Below are 19,454 nucleotides of genomic sequence, written 5' to 3'. Positions count from 1 at the left end.
TACATGTACATTCATTATAAAAATTCCAAATGATATTTTATACATTTATCGTGACAAGAGGAAATCAAGTTTGAAGTTCAGCTTTATGTTCAAGTTTGGAATTACAAGATCACAGACACAGGTAAGGAAGACCAGGAGTGACAAAAAAAGATAGTTTGCAAGAGTCCAAGTTAATTATTATTTAGCTGGGTTCGCAGTGGAAGTTTGGATTTGGGCACGTACTGCTCCAACGTCTCTTCTCCTTTTGCCATTTCCAAGACGGCTATAGCTTTGTTTTCTTTATCCTTTTTGTGCGACTTTTTATGCTGTGGATTGAAGGAAGGAGAAACATATTACTACATTTGACCCCGAAAATTCAGTATTTCTCATGGGTTTTCAGTCTTTGGAGGTGGATCTGGAAATAGAAATTGGAATTACCTTCTCCCCTTCCTTCCTCTACTCTGAGGATCAAGCTAGGTGGGAATGACAATGATTTCATATTCTCTGGATAGGAGAGGGACAAAGGGACCTTGTTTTGTGTGTTTTCTTTTTGAAGGCATTTGTTATGGGCTTACTATGTTCCAGGCACTGTATTAAGTGCTGGGATAGATATAAACTAATCAAGTGGGACAGTCCGTGTCCCACATGGGGCTCACAGTCTTAATCCCCGTTTTACAGACAAGGTGATCGAGGCACAGAAAAGTGACGTGACATGCCCAAGGTCACAGCAGACAAGTGGAGGAACTGGGATTAGAACCCAAGTCCTTCTAGCTCCCAGGCCCGTGCTCAATCCACTAGGCCAGTTTCCAGAGTGGAAATAATAATACTGCAATAATAATAACAAGTGTGGTATTGTTAAGCCCTGACTCTATGTCAAGAATTATGCTAAGTGCTGGCATAAATACAAGATAATCAGGTCAAACAGTTCCTGTCCTGTTTGGAGCGCCCCATAGCAACCCCACCGCCACTCTGTTTGAAGTCAATCCAGCCGGTTTCCACTTCCTCTATGCACACATAGTTCAACCCTCACTAAGCACTTTGGCTCCTCTGCCACCTTCCTCTCCAGCCCTCTGGCCACTTCGCTGTTCTTAGTATATCATCTACGTGGGGCAGAAGGAAGTATTGCTCCTCGCAGGCAGCCCTGACCGACATTTTTTATTTTATTTTTAAAGATAAGGGGCTGAAATTCGTGGTCCACTTGAGGTTTTTGTTTTCTCCGACGTTGAAACGCCATTCCCTGGTTAAAGCAGAACTCTCCAAAGAGGGAGCCGTCTCCCTAGCTGATAAGGCACCAGATCAACAAACTATGTTTGAGGTGATGATGGGAACGACAAGATCCACAGGGAGTTGAGCAGAATATTAACGAGGGCGGGGAATTGAGACTAGCCCGGAAATGACTGTCAGAAAATATGGTGCATACGTGTTTCTCACAGTTGAGTTGTTCTTAACTAACTCATGGTGTTTCTCCACCTATTGCATTAGGCGCACTTAGCTAATAATAATGGTGCTTGTTAAGGGCTTACTCTACGCCAAGCCCTGCACTAAGTAGAGGGATAGATCCGAGATAATCAAGTCAGAAACAGTCCTCGTCCCACGATGCTAAATAGTGGGGAGGCTAAACTGTGTGATTCTTGGGCTCAGACGTGGGGAGTCTGGCTCCCTGTGGCCCTTCTGGCTAGGGAGCCTGTGGAGGCCTAGGAGCCTGGTCGCGCTCTGTCAGTTATCAAAGGACATCTTGGCTACATGGACTTCCTTCCGGGTGGGTCAGTGAAAAAAACACATCTGAAATTCTCTCCACTCCAGCTCCGAAGTCCTTTGAGGGCGAAGACCTCTTTGGAGGAGAAAAACCTCCCCTAGAGTTACTGGCCTGTAGGATTCGCCACAGTCTTGAAATGGAAAATGTCAGAAACTGTTTGGAAGAGGATGAAGTTCAGTAGTCAGTGAGTTCTTTCTCAGCTTGTCATTAAGGAGGGGAAAGAGAAGAAAGAATGGTGTGACGGGGGAGTTTGAGGAAGGGTGCAAGACAAGTAGGTGGGGGAATGGACATAGCCGGTGGTTGTGTGAGGGGGGACAATGAACATAGAATTCCTAGAAAAGATGGTGTGAGAGAACGTGAAGGGCCAGAGGATTGGGGAAGAGTGAAAGAACCAGGCCGGCTTCTTACTTTCCTGCTGACAACCGTAGGGTTTCAGCTGCAGCCTTGAATTGCTGCTCTCTGGGGCCTCTGCTCTTCTGTTGTTGCTTGGCTTTATTCTCCTCCAGGGAAGATGGGAAAAGAAGGCAGGAGATGGTGAGGGGCCTGGTTGCTACAGTGGTAGCAGGTTCCGGGGAGAGGCCATTGATCCTTAAGCCCCAGGGATGCCAGGGGCCAGTTCCCTTTTTCCGAAGAGGCCCCGGGCTGCTTCGTCTGGACAGGTCTAGGAAGTTCTAGGATGCCCTCGCCAAGCAAGAAATCCATCTCTCTCAGATCGTGATCCTTGAGGAGTTAACACTATCCCAGCAGGATACCGCATAAACATATCGGCGGTGTCGATGAAGATGTGGTGACAGACCTGTTTGGTCCCCACCTGGCCATGGGGCTTAGGCCTCAGATGCCCGGACAAAAATTAAGGCAAGATGGTCCCCAGTGTCTTGGAGAAGCTAAGGGGAAGTGATGGGAATCTGAATATCTCAGCCTTGATTCTTTCCTTGGGGCTTCAGGCAGGCGCCTGGGGGTGAAGTGAAAAATTCCTACTGCTGCTGAGTGTGGGAAGAGTCCCACTGAATGTTCCCAGCAGCGGGGGAGGATCAGAAGCTGGGCTTCCCTGCAGTCCCTGTGGCCTGAGAGAACTGCAAGCCCCAGGGGTAAAGAACCTTAAGAACCTAGAGAAGCAGTGCGGTCTAGTGGAGAGAACAGGGGTTTGGGAGTCAGAAGGACTTGGGTTTTATTCCCGGCCCGGCCGCTTGTCTGCTGTGTGACCTTGGCCAAGGCCAAGAACTTCTCTGTGCCTGATAACTCAGCTGTAAAATGGGGATTAAGACTGTGAGGCCCATGTGGGACGGGGACTGCATCCAACTTAACTTGTATCTACCCCAGCGCTTAGAAGAGTGCCTGGCACATAGTAAGCACTTAATACATACCATAAACAACAACAAAACAAACAAACGCTCAACTTTGCTCTGCCCACTCCTGAAAGGATCCTGGCTGGATCAGCTAGTAAGTGGAGATGGGACGCAGTCATCCCTTCCTCCACTGCAATTGATCCAACTTGAGTAGCTCGACAGAGTGCTGAGAAAAACTCTTTCTACCGTAAAGAACAGAAATCAAGGGCTGTGTTCCCGCAGACTGACAAACGAACCCACTCAGATGACAAGCAGGCCTCTTTATGGGTTTGGTTCCTTTGGATACGGTATCCCACTCTATCCAAAGAGATTCATGTTGGTGGAAGAATGTTCCCTAATTTCCTAACACAGTTCCAAGCCAAAACCCAGATGAAAACGTTTTGGCCTAACCGAATATACGATAAAAAACTACTAGATCTAAGTCAACACAATGGAGCAAGTTTCTTTTCTGCAGGACTTTGGGGAAATTCTAATGTTTCCAGTTACGACGATAGAAAATTCTGTTTAAAAACCCTTAAAAGCCCAGCTTTTCCTTCATGGTAGGACTTAGAACTGGTCCAGTATTATCAGCAGAAATACCTGGAAAAATGGAACTCCTGCTTTGGCTTGATAACAGATGCTCACGTCTACAGAAGACGTGTCACTGGGATTTTCGTGAACGGAGTCCGGAGCGGGTTTTCCTGCAGCAGGTTCCAGCAGTAGCTTCCCAACCTCTGGATCCTAGAAAACAGGAAGTTCAAACTTTACATTCATTTTACAGGTATTTGCTGAGCTCCCTGAGGGTGTACTGCCTATCAATTCATGAACCACAAGAATGAGCTGAGGGGGTGTAGGTGGCTAAAACTGCACTGGGAAGGAATGATGAAGGAAAATTTTTTGGAGGGGATAAACTCCCTCAACCCTTATAATAATAATAATGATGGCATTTATTAAGCGCTTACTACGTGCAAAGCACTGTTTAAAGCCCTGGGGAGGTTACAAGGAGATCAGGTTGTCCCACAGGGGGCTCACAGTCTTAATCCCCATTTTACAGACGAGGGAACTGAGGCACAGAGAAGTTAAGTGACTTGCCCAAAGTCACACAGCTGACAATTGGCAGAGCTAGGATTCGAACCCATGACCCCTGACTTCAAAGCCCATTCTCTTTCCACTGAGCCACGCTGCCACTTATCTCTGCCAAACCACTTTCCACCTCACCCTCAGAGCCCTTCTGAGAAGTCACCTACCAGAAGCATTCATCAGCAACCTTAGCACTTTTTTAATGGTGTTTTTGTAAGCGCTTACTATGTGCCAGGCACTGTACTAAGCGCTGAGATAGATACAAGCTAATCAGATTGGCCACAGTCCATGTCCCACGTGGGGCTCACAATCTTAATCCCCATTTTACAGATGAGGTAACTGAGGCTCAGAGAAGTTAAGTGACTTGCCCAAGGTTACACAGCTGACATGTGGCCGAGCCGGGATTCGAACCCATGACCTCTGACTCCAAAGCCCGGGCTCTTTCCACTGAGCCACGCTGCTTCTCTGCTAATCTCTCCAATGATTAGCTTGTATCGACCCCAGAGCTTAGCACACAGTAAGTGCTTAAATACCATTTGAAAAAAATGTGGCCACCATGTCTAATAATTTGGATCTGTTCAGTCCTTGACATTTCTCCAAAGTGCTTTCACATTACTTATCTCATTTTGTCCTTATGACAGCCTTATGAAGGAGCAAGGACTTTCTCCAGGGGAGGAAACTGAGGCCTAAAGGAATCACTTGCCTGACCTCTCACTGCCGGTCAGGACTGGGCCTAGAACCGAGAGCTCTGACTTCCAACCCTACTCCGAACCCCGACCAACCCCTTGGGGTGAGGCAGATAAGATTAAGGTCGAGTTGGTGTTAGTAGAGGAGTGGAGTGCGCAGGTTGGGTTGTAGCAGGAGATCACCTACGTAAGGTAGAAGGAGGTGAGCTGAGTGCTTTAAAACCAACAGCGAAGAATTTGTTCTTTGTGGAGGTAGATGGGCAACCACTGGAGGTTTCTGAGGAGTGGAGAAATACAAAGCGAATGTCTTCGCATCTCACCCTGACAGCTCACTCTTATCCAACCCTCCCCTGAACTCTGTCTAAAACGCAGCCTGTGAAATTCCCGTTCCACCATGAGCAATCTCCCTTTCAGCACTGACTTCTTTCTGCCCCAATCACGGATCCCCTCCTTCACTGAGATCTGGCTCACTCCTGACGATAATATGTCCCCTGCCACTCTTTTCCAAGGGGATTTCACCTTCTCCCACTGCCCCAAAATCCACTGCTTGCCTGCTGCGTGAACTTGAGCAAATCATTTAACTTCTCTGTGCCTCAGTTACCTCATCTGTAAAATGGGGGCTAAAATCCCTATTCTCCCTCCCATTTAGGTTGTGAGTCCCACATGAGGCAGGGGCTGTGTCCAACTTACTTGTAGTGTCATTACCCCAGTGCTTAGCACAATAATAAGTGCTTAACAGATAGCTGAATAGGAAGAGGGGAAGATTTTAGCCTGCCCCTTTCCCCTTCCTCTGACACCCTAATTATAATGGTATTTGTTAAGCACTTAGTATGTGCCAGGCACTGTGCTAAGAGCTGGAGTAGATACTTGTTTTGATGTCTGTCTCTCCCCTTCTAGACTGTAAGTCCAGTGTGGGCAGGGATTATCTCTCTTTACTGCTGAACTGTACTTTCCAAGCACTTACTACAATGCTCTGCACACAGTAAGTGCTCAACAAATACGACTGAATGTATGAATACAAGCAAATCTGGTTGAACAGAGTCCCTGTCCCAGATGAGGCTCACTGTCTCAATCCCTTTTACAGATGAGGCACAGAGAAGTGAATTGATTTGCCCAAGGTCAGAGTAGACAAGTGGAGGGTCTGGGATGAGAAATTAAGGTCACGTCCATGTTGCAGGGCTAGCGTATGGACGCTGAATGAAAGAGTCAAGATTTAAGATGCAACTCAACCAGAGAGGGTGACTAGGATGACGTGACCATTTCCCTCACGTGTGAATCTCCAGTGCACAGCTTTACTATGCCCTGGTTGCCCTAACCCCTGGGGCACTGGGGGATTCTCATCAGCCCCTGCTTCAGCCGAGAAAGGTTTCAAACAACAGCAGGTTGCCCTCAGAGTCAACCTCCCAGGGCTCATCTGGGTGGGATCGATGCCGCCACACCCCCATATGAACAGGACTCCCACCAGCCCCTGCTCCAGCCCGGGAAGGACTGACCACGGGCAGCCGTGATGCCTTTTCAACTTTTAAAACGGGGAGAAAGGTCACTGCTGTAACTGCAGAGCTCTGAGGAGTCAGAAATCTTGCTGCTCTTTTTATGTTTACCAACATTATTGAATATTTATTGTGTGCAAAGCACTTGGGAGAATACAATAGTTGTTACACAAGTTCCCTGCCCTCAGAGAGCTTATAGTCCAGTGGGGTTTAATCATTGTCTTTGTTTGCCTTTCCCTGCATGTCTGTAGCTAACTCCTCCCCAACCCCCCTTCTTATTCTTACATTATGAGCTCCTTGGAGGTCAGGGACCATATCTAAATCTCATCCGTATATTCCTTCCCCAGGACAGAGTACTAGGCTTTGCGTATAGTGTTTAATTCTATGGCTATACCTACTTCTTGGTATATTGATCCAGGGACTTGGATTTCACCTTAAGATCACTGATCACCTTGGAGAAGGTTGAGAAAAGACACTTTTCCCGTGGAAAGGACACCCAAATTTTTCATATTAAAAAAGCAAATCACCCCACAAAATGAAATGAAAAACACATATAAGCTTTAATGGGAAATCACTGGGCATGAAATCCTGTCCTGCTCTTTTGAAGTTCTACACCCAAAACACAGGTCTGGGGGAAATGAATGAAGAAAAGCCGAGGCGCGCTATTTAAAAGGATTGATTATAGTATTTGGCAAGCAGTGTGACCTGGTGGAAGAAGAATGTGCTTGGGAGGCAGAGGACCTGGGTTCTAATCCTGGCCCTTAAGTGCTTGCTGTGTGACCTTGGGCAAGTCACTTGACCTCTCTGCGGGTGAGTTCCCTCACCTGTAAAATGAGAACTCAATCCCTGCCCTCCCTCTTAGACTGTGAGCCCCATGTGGGACAGGGATTGTATCCCAGTGCTTAGAACAGTGCTTGACACATAGTAAGCACTTAAATACCATCAAAGAAGAAGGCGGGGGGGGGGGGGGGGGCAAGAAAGAAAGGATTGATCCATTTAGGAATTCACAAGTCCAACAACTTTACCTCACTGGCATCACCATTGGTTCTTGCTGCATTGTTCAGTGAGCTCAACAGCTCTGGCTGTTTTTCCCTCAGCTGGCTCAGAAGAACATCCCGAGGCTCAGTCCTCTGCAGTTTGGCTGGGTACAGATAGTCCTTTCTCTGAGGAGTTGTACCTTGAACGAGTCGCCACACATGAAGAAATTAATTGCAGGTACAGAACAGAGTGCCCTGCGCAAAAGAAGTGCTCAATAAAGACTGTCCCTTCTAATACGATAAAGATGGGATTTGTGAAGTACTTATTATGTGGCAAGCACTACCCTAAGCACTGGGCTAGATGCAAGTTAATCCGGTAAGACGCAATCCCTGTCCCAAATGTGGCTCGAGGTCTAAGGAAGAGAGGGGACAAATACTTCATCCCCATTTTACAGTCGAGGAAACTGAGGAGTGAAGTGACTTGCTCAAGGTCACACACAGCAAGCAACTGGGCAGAGCTGAGATTAGAAAACAGGTGACCTGTCTTCCAGGACTGTGCTTTTTCCACTAGGCCATACTGCTTCTATTCTTTCAACCCTCCGAAAGACACAGGATCCATCCGCAATGTTATCACTGGTCAGTTCCATGATCCATCCAGTTCGAGATTCTGTCTCTGACAGGGCCACTAAAAGGACGGAAGCCATTTGCCGGTTACCTTCCGGAACCTCTGTCCTCATAGTAATAATAGTAATGGTTTCTAGTAAGCACTTACTGTGTGCCCAGAGTACTTTACTAAGCGCTGGGAAAGAATACAGAGGTGGGAAAGATCGCGGACCATCCTTAAACTTCCCTCTAGACTTTGGCTTCGTGTTCCAGTGGTAGGTTTGAGGGAAAAGATTGAGCTCAAATTCAAATTTTACCAAGGTGCCCTTTGAGAAGCAGCATGACCTAATTGATAGGCCACGGGCCTGGGAGTAAAAGGGACCTGAGTTCTAATCCCATCTCCGCCACTTGCCTGTTGTGTGACCTTGGATAAGTCACTTCACTTCTCTGTCTCAGTTATCAGGGGGGTTGAAGACTCATGTGGAATAGGGACTGTGTCCAACCTGATTAGCTTCTATGTACCCCAGTGCTTAATACAGTGCCTGCCACATACTAATAATAATAATAATAATAGCATTTATTAAGCGCTTACTACGTGCAAAGCACTGTTCTAAGCACTGGGGAGGTTACAAAGTGATCAGGTTGTCCCATGGGGTCTCACAGTCTTAATCCCCATTTTACAGATGAGGTAACTGAGGCACAGAGAAGTCAAGTGACTTGCCCAAAGTCACCCAGCTGACAATTGGCGGAGCCGGGATTTGAACCCATGACCTTTGACTCCAAAGCCCACGCTCTTTCCACTGAGCCATGCTGCTTCTCATGGTGAGCGCTTAACAAATGCCACATGTTATTATTACTTAGAAAATAAAAGCGTCTCACTCTGGTTTCCAGCCTTATATAAATGACGGTTCTAAAGGGCAACATTCGTTTTTTTACAGTACTTACGACCACCATGGGGAACAGGGACTGTGTCCTACCTGATGAACTTGTATCTACCTCAGTGCTTGGACCCACGTTCAGCGCAAAGTGAGCACAAAACAAATGCTGCAATTATTATTACCTGTTGGGACGTCCTGCCTCAGGTCCTCTTGCAGGAAGCAATCAAGCTTATTCAGTCCGGTCTGAATGATCTCATTAAGTTCCAGACTCTGGTCCACTTGCTTTTCCTTGTCTTTTGATATCTGATTGAGAAAGGAGTTCAGCTGGCCCTCTTCAACCACTTTCCGGCTATCTTCTTTCTCTGTGATTTTGGAAACGGAGGTGCTGCAACCGTCGCTCACAACCTAAAGGACACAGGAATGAGGTTTCCCGTTGGAATGAAAACAGCAGGGGCTTCCACCTTATGTTTTTATCCCCATCGGGTTCCCCTGAGGCAGGGGCAAACTGTCCTACTCTCAGAAAGGGAAGTTGAGATCCAGAATTTAGCCCAAGCGCCCCAATAGAGCAGCAAGCCCATTCAATTAATCAATCGCATTTATTGAGTACCTATAATAAGGGTACAATACAATTGACGTAGCAGACACATTCCCTTCCCTTAAAGAGCTTACAGTCTAGAAGGGGAAGTAGACGTTAATATGAATAAGTAATTTATCTTCTATAATTTGAAGATATTTACATAAGTGCTTCGGAGTTGGGGATGGGGCGGACATTAAATGTCTTAATGTCCAGAGAGATGAATAGATGCGGGATTCCTGGGCACAACTCAGAGAGTCAAAGTAGTCTGTCACTCACTCAATAGCGTTTACTGAGTGCTTACTCTGTGCAGAGCACTGTACTATGCGCTGGGAGAGTACAATACAAGAATAAACAGACACATTCCCTGCCCACAACAAGCATACAGTCTTGGAGGTGGTGGTGTGGGGGGAGAGACAGACATGAATATAACTAAATTACAGATATGGACATAAGTGCAGCGGGGCTGGGAGCGGGGAAGAGCAAAGGAAGCAAGTCACGGCGACGCAGAAGGGAGTGGGAGAAGAGGAAAGTTGCGGGGAGGGTTTAGTCAAGGAAGGCCTCGAAGGAGCTGTACCTTCAATAAGGCTTTGAAGGCCGGGGGGAATAATTGTCTGTTGGATTTGAGGAGGGAGGGCATTCCAGGCCAGAGGCAGGATGTGGGTAAGGGGTCAGCAGTGAGACAGACAAGATCAAAACACAGTAAGAAGGTTAATATTAGAGGAGCCAAGTGTGCGTGCTGGGTTTTAGTAGGAGAACAGCGAGGTGAGATAGGAGGGGGTGAGGGGATTGAGTGCTTTAAAGCTAATGGTCAGGGGTTTTTGTTTGATGTGGAGGTGGATGGGTAACCACCGGAGGTTTTTGTGGAGTGGGGTGACAAGTCTTGAGCATTTTTTTAGAAAAATGATCCTGGCAGCAGAGTGAAGGATGGACTGGAGTGGGAAGATAGGAAGCTGGGAGGTCAGCAAGGAGGCTAATGCAGTAATCCAGGCAGAACAGGATGAGTGGATCAGCATGGTAACAATTTGGATGAAGAGGGGTGGATTTTAGCCATGTTGTGAAGGTGAGACCGACAGGATTTAGGGATTGATTGGGAATATGGATTGAGTGAGAGAGAGGAGTCAAGGATAACACCAAGGTTGTAGGCTTGTGAGACAGGAAGGATGGTGGTGCAGGCTAAAGTGATGGGAAAGTCAAGGAGAGGGCAGGGTTTGAATGGGAAGTTCCGTTTTGGACATGTTAAGCTTGAGGTGACAGCAGGACATCTAAGTGGTGTTGTCTTGAAGGCAGGAAGAAATGAGAGACTGCAGAAGGAGAGAGATCAGGGCTGGAGACGCAGATTTGGGTACCACTGGCATAGAGGTGGTAGTTGAATCCATGGGGTCAAATGAGTTCTCCAAGGGAGTGGGTGTAGATGAAGAATAGAAGGGGACCCAGAAGGGAACCTTGAGAGACCCCCCCAGTTAGGGGTTGAGAGGCAGAGGAAGAGCCCATAAGGAGACTGAGAATGAACAGCCAAAGAGATAAGAGGAGAACCAGGAGAGGACAGTGTTGGTGAAGCCAAGGTTGGAAAATGTTTCCAAGAAAAGGGATGTTGCCGACTTGTACTTCCCAAGCGCTTAGTACAGTGCTCTGCACACAGTAAGCACTCAATAAATACAACAATGAATGAATCAACCACCCTCTTATGAGTCTGACTGCCACTCAGAGTGTTATCGGGGTCAATTCCATACGGGTACTGTGCTCGGGAATTCTGGATTGAAAATAATAATAATAATAATAATGGCATTTGTTAAGCGCTTACTATGTGCAAAGCACTGTTCTAAGCGCTGGGGAGGAGACAAGGTGATCAGGTTGTCCCACTTGGGGCTCACAGCCTTAATCCCCATTTTACAGATGAGGTAACTGAGGCCCAGAGAAGTAAAGTGACTTGCCCAAAGTCACACAGCTGACAGTTGGCAGAGCCGGGATTTGAACCCATGACCTCTGACTCCAAAGCCCGTGCTCTTTCCAATGAGCCACACTGCTTCTCGTGAAAATGATAAATGCAAGCAACTACTTAGGCTCCTATAGCCGAGAATAAGAACATTCAATGTCCTGGTAAGCATATTCTCCAGAAAGCAAGTGCCTGGTACAAAGAATTACCATTTGTAAACTCCGAAGCTTTTCCTTCTTATCCTTTAAGCAGGAGGCCCTTTCATCGGAATTGTCAGCAATGATTGTAGTTGTAACTCCACACCATTGTTGGCTCTCTTGAGACACCTCTTTAAGCTTGCTGCTAACTTGTTCACAGTATTGGATAGACTCATCCACAAGCTTGATGTTTTCACTGTTCGCCTGTAGGAGTTCTTGTGAGAAGTCATTAGAAACAGCAAGGAAATTTAGGTGGTGAGATGTTGCGCTCCTGATTATATCCTTCGTACGCCTGCGGGACAATGAAGAGTCATCATCTGGTGATCCCATCGAAACCGACAAGACCCGTGACACGCTAACACCCAAGGCCAGAGTCCACCATCAGCACAAGGATGAGATCCGGATGACCTCAGGCTCATATGGTGATCCCAGCCCTTACAAGAAGTATGAGAGTAACCACGGTTCGATCGTGATCGATGCGCCAATAATACTTTGGATTTGTCTAGTGTTCTAATTTCCCCCAAGTGCTCTGATAATGCATCTCATTTTATCCTCTAGACTGTAAGCTCGCTGTGGGCAGGGAACGTGTCTGCCCACTCTGCTCTAATAGGATGTAGTACCGTATCCCAGCCCACACACTTCACTCCTCTAGTGCTAACCTTCTCACTGTATCTCGATCTCATCTATCTTGCCACTGATCTCTCGCCTGCATCCTGCCTCTGGCTTGGAACACCTTCCCTCCTCTTATCATCAATCGTATTTATTGAGCGCTTACTGTGTGCAGAGCACTGTACTAAGCGCTTGGGAAGTACAAGTTGGCAACATATAGAGACAGTCCCTACCCAACAGTGGGCTCACAGTCTCTTATCCGACAGAAAATTACTTTCCCTGCCTTCCAAGATTTATTGAAGGCACATCTACTCCAAGAGGCCTTCCCAGAGTAAGCTCTCCCTTCCTCCTCGTCCACTCCTTTCTGCATCACCCTGACTTGCTCCCTTTATTCATCCTCCCCTCATTCATTCAATCGTATTTATTGAGCGCTTACTGTGTGCAAAGCACTGTACTAAGTGCTTGGGAAGTACAAATTGGCAACATATAGAGACGGTCCCTACCCACAGCTCTTATGTACCTATCTATAATTTATTTATTTTCACGGCCCCACAGCTCTTATGTACGTATCTGTAATTTATTTATTTTCACGTCTATCTCCCCATCTAAACTCTAAGCTCCTTCTGGGCAGGGAATGTGTTTGTTTATTGCTATACTGTACTCTCTCAAATGGCTAGCACAGAGCTCTGCACATATAAGTGCTCAATTAATTCAGTTGACAGTTATCGGTATTTAGATGCTGGCAAGAATAAGCACCTCCAATCAATCGGCCACCACTGAAGAAGTAATGGTATTAAATCCGAACTGAGGAAGACTGGCCTACTTGTTTGAGTTCCAAATGAAAAGAAATTTGAATGCATGAAAAACAGAGGAGATTCAAAGCTCAGCCAACTGATGGCTATCCAGAGGCAACTGCAAAGAGCTCAACTTCAAAACTCTTCTAGATCCCTTATTTCATTTCGGAAGAACTAATTCATATGCCAGCTTGCTGAGATGATCACTGCATCAGAAGCCGTAGCCACAAGAGGTTCATTGAGCAATTTTACCCTTCCCTGGGCCCCGGCCTACAATTGCCAGGGTCAAATTCTCTCCCATCAATGATAATAATAATAATAATGGCATTTATTAAGCGCTTACTATCTGCAAAGCACTGTTCTAAGCACTGGGGAGATTACAAGGTGATCAGGTTGCCCCACGGGGGGCTCACAGTCTTAGTCCCCATTTGACAGATGAGGTCACCGAGGCACCGAGAAGTGAAGTGACTTGCCCAAAGTCACACAGCTGACAAGTGGCGGAGCCGGGATGTGAACCCATGACCTCTGACTCCAAAGCCCCTGCTCTTTCCACTGAGGGAAGAGCAGAAGCCAGAACTGCAGCAAATCTGTAGAAACCACTAGAACGCTGGAGGAGCAGTGTGGCCTAGTAGAAAGAGCCCAGGGCTGGGAGTTCAGGTTTTAATCCAGCCCTGCCGCTTTTTTGCTGCGCGTGACTTTGGGCATGTAACTTAACTTCTCTGTGCTTCAGTTTCCTTACCTGCAAAATGGGGGATTCGATAACTGCCCTCTCCCAATTTCAATTAAGTCCCATGTGGGACAGAGACTGTGCCTCTTCTGATTAACCTGCATCTACCCCAGCACTTAATACAGTGCTTGACACATATAGTAAGCACTCAACAAATACCACAGTCATCATTATCATCATCATCAGCCAGGGTGAGATTGTATCTGTGAGTGTAAATGTCATTGAAAGAAAAATCTCTCTCATATTTAATCCACAAAATACAGTAGTGCACTGCTTCTGGTCCCTGGCCCTTTGGAGTGCCACAGGATTAAATTCCAAACTCCTGGAGAATATGAACTCCCTCAGCTTGTCAGTGAATTCATTCTAACCCCTCCAGAAACTATTGCTATTTTCTACCTATACAAAGGCTGTGGTAAAAGACATCTTGAGCTTCTCATTCACTGGTTGAAGAAATGTTTCCTTTCACTGGTTTTTAGTCCTACCACCTTCAGGCTTCAATCGGCACCCTCTCTTCCTGACACACCTTTGCCTTGTCCCCCCTTTTCATGATTTTGTAGACTTTTTATCACGTTCTCTCTCGCCCCTAGTTCTAAGTCCTCTAAATGCAATAGGTCAAATACTCCACAAAGAGCAATCCACATTCTCCATAACCAGCACCCTCCCATTCTCACCAAATCAAAATAACTTAGGCTGAATCCTACCCATTAGTCATGAGATACACTGCCATAAATAAGACGGTGAAAAGTCTTTGCTTACTGTGGCACGCTCTCTTGGCCGGAGCAAATTGGTTTCTGAATGTTTCCACAGGTTTCTTCACAACTATTCAATTTCTCTTCAGATTCCTGAAGAAAGCTTTTCATTTGGCTTTGCACGGAAGCCATGAATTGGTGAAATTTCTGTTGATAAAAATGAGAATATTCAGTATGTACCCAGATTGAACAACCATTAAAGAATTTTAGTTATACAATGTAGTTGAGTCCTGGAGCTGCAGGACAAAGAGGGAAGTTTGTGAAACCGCGTGGCCTACAGGAAACAGCGTGGGCCTGGGTTCTAATCCTGACTCTGCCACGTGTCTGCTGGGTGATCTTGGGCAAGTCACTCCCTTTAGATTTCTCTCTTTAGACTGAAAGCTCCTTGAGGGAAAAGACAGCCTGGCTTGCTTCTGCTGCCCTTCCACAAAAAAGCACCACTCAGTGGGTGCTCAATAATTAGGATTGATGAGGACGAGGAGGAGGGCGTTAACTCAGGTGGCACGGAGGGCATTAGCTGGGTTGTAGCGGAGAAGAGGGCAGTTAGAAAATAGGGAGACAACTGGTGGAAACTGAAACAAGAGCTGTCCTTAGAGGAGTTGGCATTGTTCAGGCGATTACATACGTTAAGGAAACGGTACCTTTTTTCATGTAATAATTTGTTTGATTTTATAAGAAACGTTCTGATCCAAGGGGGCCAACTTTTCCTTTTGAGGTTTGGGGTGAGTGAGGAGGACAAGGAGAGGGAGTGGGAGGAAGAGGAGAGGGCTGCTTGATGGGAGAAGCAGCGTGGCTCAGTGAAAAGAGTCAGAGGAGTCAGAGGTCATGGGTTCAAATTCCGGCTCCATCAACTGTCAGCTGTGTGACTTTGGGCAAGTCACTTAACTTCTCTGTGCCTCAGTTACCTCATCTGTAAAATGGGGATTATAACTGTGAGCCCCCCGTGGGACAACCTGATCACCTTGTAACTCCCCAGCGCTTAGAAAAGTGCTTTGCACATAGTAAGTGCTTAACAAATACTACTATGATTATCATTATTATTATTATTATTGGGTCACCCCATGAGGTTTAAACCCATGCTGCAGCAGCTCAGAGCCATGATCCGACGGTAGCCTCGTCCTCAGAGGATCACTTTGGGATACCTGGGAATCGGGCATGCTTCTCATCCTCATCCATCACCGGGCCAGGGAGCAAGAGGAGCCTGTGGCCCAACCTTATCCACTAGGTTAGTCCAGTATCTGCCACATAGTAAGTGCATAATAATAATAATAATGGCATTTATTAAACGCTTACTATGTGCAAAGCACTGTTCTAAGCACTGGGGTGGCTACAAAGTGATCAGGTTGTCCCACGTGGGGCTCACAGTCTTAATCCCCCTTTACAGATGGGGGAACTGAGGCACAGAGAAGTGAAGTGACTTGCCCAAAGTCACATAGCTGACAAGTGGCGGAGTCAAGATTTGAACCCATGACTTCTGACTCCAAAGCCCATGCTCTTTTCTCTGAGCCACGCTCTTACTGTGTGCAGAGCACTGTACTAAGCGGTTGGGAAGTACAAGTCGGCAACATATGAAGATGGCCCCTACCCAAAAACGGGCTCAAAGTCTAGAAGGAGGAGACAGACAACAAAACACGTCGACAGGTGTCAAAACCGTCGGAATAAATAGAATTATGGCTATATGATAATGATGGCATTTATTAAGCGCTTACTATGTGCAAAGCACTCTTCTAAGAGCTGGCTTGCTTCTGTTGCCCTCCCGCAAAAAAGCACCACTCAGTGGATGCTCAATAATTAGGATTGACGAGGAGGAGGGCATTTACTCAGGCGGCACAGAAGGCATTAGCTGGGTTGTAGCGGAGAAGAGGACAGTTAAAAAATAGGGAGACAACTGGTGGAAACTGAAACAAGAGCCAGCCTTAGAGGAGTTGGCATTGTTCAGGCGATTACATACGGAAAGGAAACGGTACCTTTTTAATACCACTCCCACCCTCCCAGAGACAAACACATACAGTTACCAAAACCAACCTGATCACCTTGTATCCCCCCCAGCACTTAGAACAGTGTTTTGCACATAGTAAGTGCTTAACAAATGCCATTATTACTATTATTTGCTCGTGAAGCTACCTGCCTTGGTTGGTTATCATTAACCAGTCAACATCCAGGACCAGAGAACGGTTCTGATTTTTGCGGGCAGAGGGTTAAGGGGAAGAGGAAAAGGATTAATAATAATTATGGTATTTGTTAAGCACTTACTATGTGCCTAGCAGTCTTCTAAGCGCTGAGCACAGTTCTAGATCTTGCTGCCCATTTCTGAAAGTTCTCTGGTGCTGGTGTAACTCTGCTCTTTCCCTCCGGACCACGTGAGGAGACTTGCCCCTAATTCATTTCTCTCTCTTAACCATGCCGGTCTGCTGTGATGGATGTTTCTGACCTTTCTATAAACACTCCGTCCCCATCCCCATTCATTCAATATCGCCACTGTGGAAAGTGCTATTGGATTTGACACCATTAAAGCCATCTAAAATTTCTGAGAATTTCTTGAATACATAGGCAATTACGCTCTAAGCCCACTTGCCTCCGCTCCTGACTCAGTATTGAGGGAATACCTTGATGGGCCTCAGGTCCTTGGATAAAGTCTCGCAATGTCGCTGGGCTTCAGCCAGAGAACAGACAGTAGTTTCCTCTAGTTCAAGGAGACGCTCACACAGAGTGTCATGAAAGACGCTCGCTTCCTTTTTTTGCTCTTCAATCTATAAGAAGGAAACAGATTTGTTTTTTCTATAGACGGTATTGTTTGGTTGCAAGATTCTAGGTAACATCCTTGTGCGTTACCTTCTCTTGGACCTGCCCTATCATCTTAAAAGAATCCTTTAAGCGACAGTTGAGTTCCAATATAGATGTCACTATAGGTGAAATAATCATTTCCAGTGATTTTTGCATTCCAGTTTTATGCTCTTCCTGGTTTAAAGAGGAGAAAGAAAAGTTAGCAAATACTCAAATAGATTTTAGATGTTTACACCAGTATCTCTACTTAGTATTACGGTATTAAGAGCTTACTACGTGTTGAGCGTTGTTCTAAGTGCTAGGATAAATACAAGTTGATCAGATTGGACACAATCCATAATAATGGTATTTATTAAGCGCTTACTATGTGCCAAGCACTGTTCCTAAGCACTGAGCTAGATACAAGGTAATCAGGTTGTCCCATGTAGGGCACAGAGTCTTAATCCCCATTTTACAGATGAGGTAATAGGCACAGAAAAATGAAGTGACTTGCCCAAAGTCACATGGCTGACAAGTGGCGGAGCTGGGATTAGAACCCACGACTTCTGCCTCCCAAGCCCGGGCTGTTTCCACTAAGCCAAGCAGCTTAGCCATCATCATCATCATCATCATCATCAACATAGGTATTTATTTAGGGTTTAGTACAGTGCTCTGCACAGATTAAGTACTTGGGAGAGCATAGCAGAGTTGGTAGACACGCTCCCTGCCCACGAGTTTACAAGTCTAAAGCGGGAGACTGACATTAATATAAGTAATTTATAATGATATAATTTTGGATTTGTACTATAAGTGCTGCGGGACTGAGGGTGGAGTGAATATGAAATGCCCAAAGGCCACAGAACCAAGTTGTAGAGGATTCAGAGGGAGAGGGAGCTGGAGAAAAGAGGGCTTATTCAGGGAAGGCCTCTTGGAGGAGATTTGACAATAATAATGATAATATCTGTAAGTAAAGAGTCTAGATAAATGCGGAGAATATTTTTAAAAAATATCTTATGCCCTAGTCATCTCAAATCCCCTCCTCCCTACCAAAGCGTCTCAAAAAGAAATTACCACTGAGAGTTACCAGAACTTCCAAGGAACAGAAGGTCTGAACTGCCAGCAATTTTGGAATGCCCCAGAGGAATTTTCTAAGGCAGTGGGTAGAACCAACCAGAGCCTGAACCTTTCCAGATTTGACAGTGTCCAACTGAAGGAGCTTGTTGGTTCAGGGGCTAAATGTGGGCTGCAGCCTTAGAGAAAATGATTTCAAGGGTCCCAAAGAAAGAAAAATTAAGTCTGAGAGAGTTCAAGAGGCTCCAAAAGGAGCCCCATGCACAAATATAAGAATAGCACAGAAGACGAAATAAAACATCCACAAAGCATCCAGGTACGGCAGCACAAAGTAGACACACAAACACATACATAAAAAACCAGAAACTAAGGTTTCCTTTAAAAAACAAAAAAAAAAAATGCAAAAGAAAATTATTTGAAATACAACAGGAACTAGAGAAGGAGAAAAGAACGTGGGAGTCATTTTTTTAGAGGGGAAGGAAAGGGTTGAATAGGTTTACAGAATAAAGCTAGAGGTTTCACTAGCTACAAAAATGAGTAAGAGGTGTTGGGGTAGAAGAATAGGCTGGCCCCTTCCCTTCTATACAGCCTAGGGGTCATAAGGTTTCTGTTTCTAGAAAATCATGACTGAAATATGTTGGAAATGGAATCCCTTGGGACATTAGGGAAGGGCACGCTAAGTCATTCAACCACCTTCAGTTACAAGGAATAAGCAGTAACAGCTCAGAGTTGTTGCTGAAACAGTTCTCAAAGTTGATTCAAATAAGGTCGAAAGAGTTACGAACAATTCGTTTCTGAAGAATATCTCGATTCTCAGCCTCCAAGAATGCCTCCTTTGATACTGCATCAGAAAACTGAGAAACACCTGTAGAAACCATTTCTGTAATTGATGTAAAAGATCCCAGTGCTATTTTTGTAATATCTTTCAGTGAAGATAGATGGGCAGTCATCTGGTTGCCTAGAAAAAGAAGTGGAGATGGGAAGCTGATGACTACTTAAAATAATAATGATAATAATGGTATTTGTTAAGTGCTTACTATGTGCCAGGCACTGTATCAAGTGCTGGGATAGATACAAGCAAATCGGGTTGGACACAGTCCCTGTCCCGCTTGGGGCGCAATCTTAATCCCCATTTTACAGATGAGGTAACTGAGGCACAGAGAATTTAAGTGACATGCCCAAGGCCGCACAGCAGACAAATGGCAGAGTCAGGATTAGAACCCATGACTTACAGCCAACCTTTTAGAGACAGGGTTAAAC

The 19,454-nt window shown here is 45.8% G+C and overlaps 1 protein-coding gene across 1 annotated transcript in view; it reads right to left on the bottom strand.

Moving 5' to 3' along the window:
* The window catches only part of KIF11 (kinesin family member 11), a 57,438-nt gene continuing 37,984 nt past the window's right edge, over positions 1 to 19,454 (bottom strand). Inside the window, exons 14-22 of the mRNA XM_038764615.1 lie at positions 18,980 to 19,152; positions 17,193 to 17,318; positions 16,967 to 17,110; positions 14,368 to 14,507; positions 11,494 to 11,773; positions 8,957 to 9,179; positions 7,342 to 7,493; positions 3,661 to 3,801; positions 1 to 305 (exon numbers count right to left, since the gene is read on the bottom strand). Coding sequence (XP_038620543.1) covers positions 171 to 305; positions 3,661 to 3,801; positions 7,342 to 7,493; positions 8,957 to 9,179; positions 11,494 to 11,773; positions 14,368 to 14,507; positions 16,967 to 17,110; positions 17,193 to 17,318; positions 18,980 to 19,152 — 1,514 coding nt within the window. The 3' untranslated portion in view covers positions 1 to 170. The remainder of the gene's footprint in view (positions 306 to 3,660; positions 3,802 to 7,341; positions 7,494 to 8,956; positions 9,180 to 11,493; positions 11,774 to 14,367; positions 14,508 to 16,966; positions 17,111 to 17,192; positions 17,319 to 18,979; positions 19,153 to 19,454) is intronic.

This window comes from Tachyglossus aculeatus, chromosome 22, assembly GCF_015852505.1.
Source record: "Tachyglossus aculeatus isolate mTacAcu1 chromosome 22, mTacAcu1.pri, whole genome shotgun sequence".
Lineage (NCBI taxonomy): Eukaryota > Metazoa > Chordata > Mammalia > Monotremata > Tachyglossidae > Tachyglossus > Tachyglossus aculeatus.
This window is presented reverse-complemented; position numbering and strand designations above follow the sequence as displayed.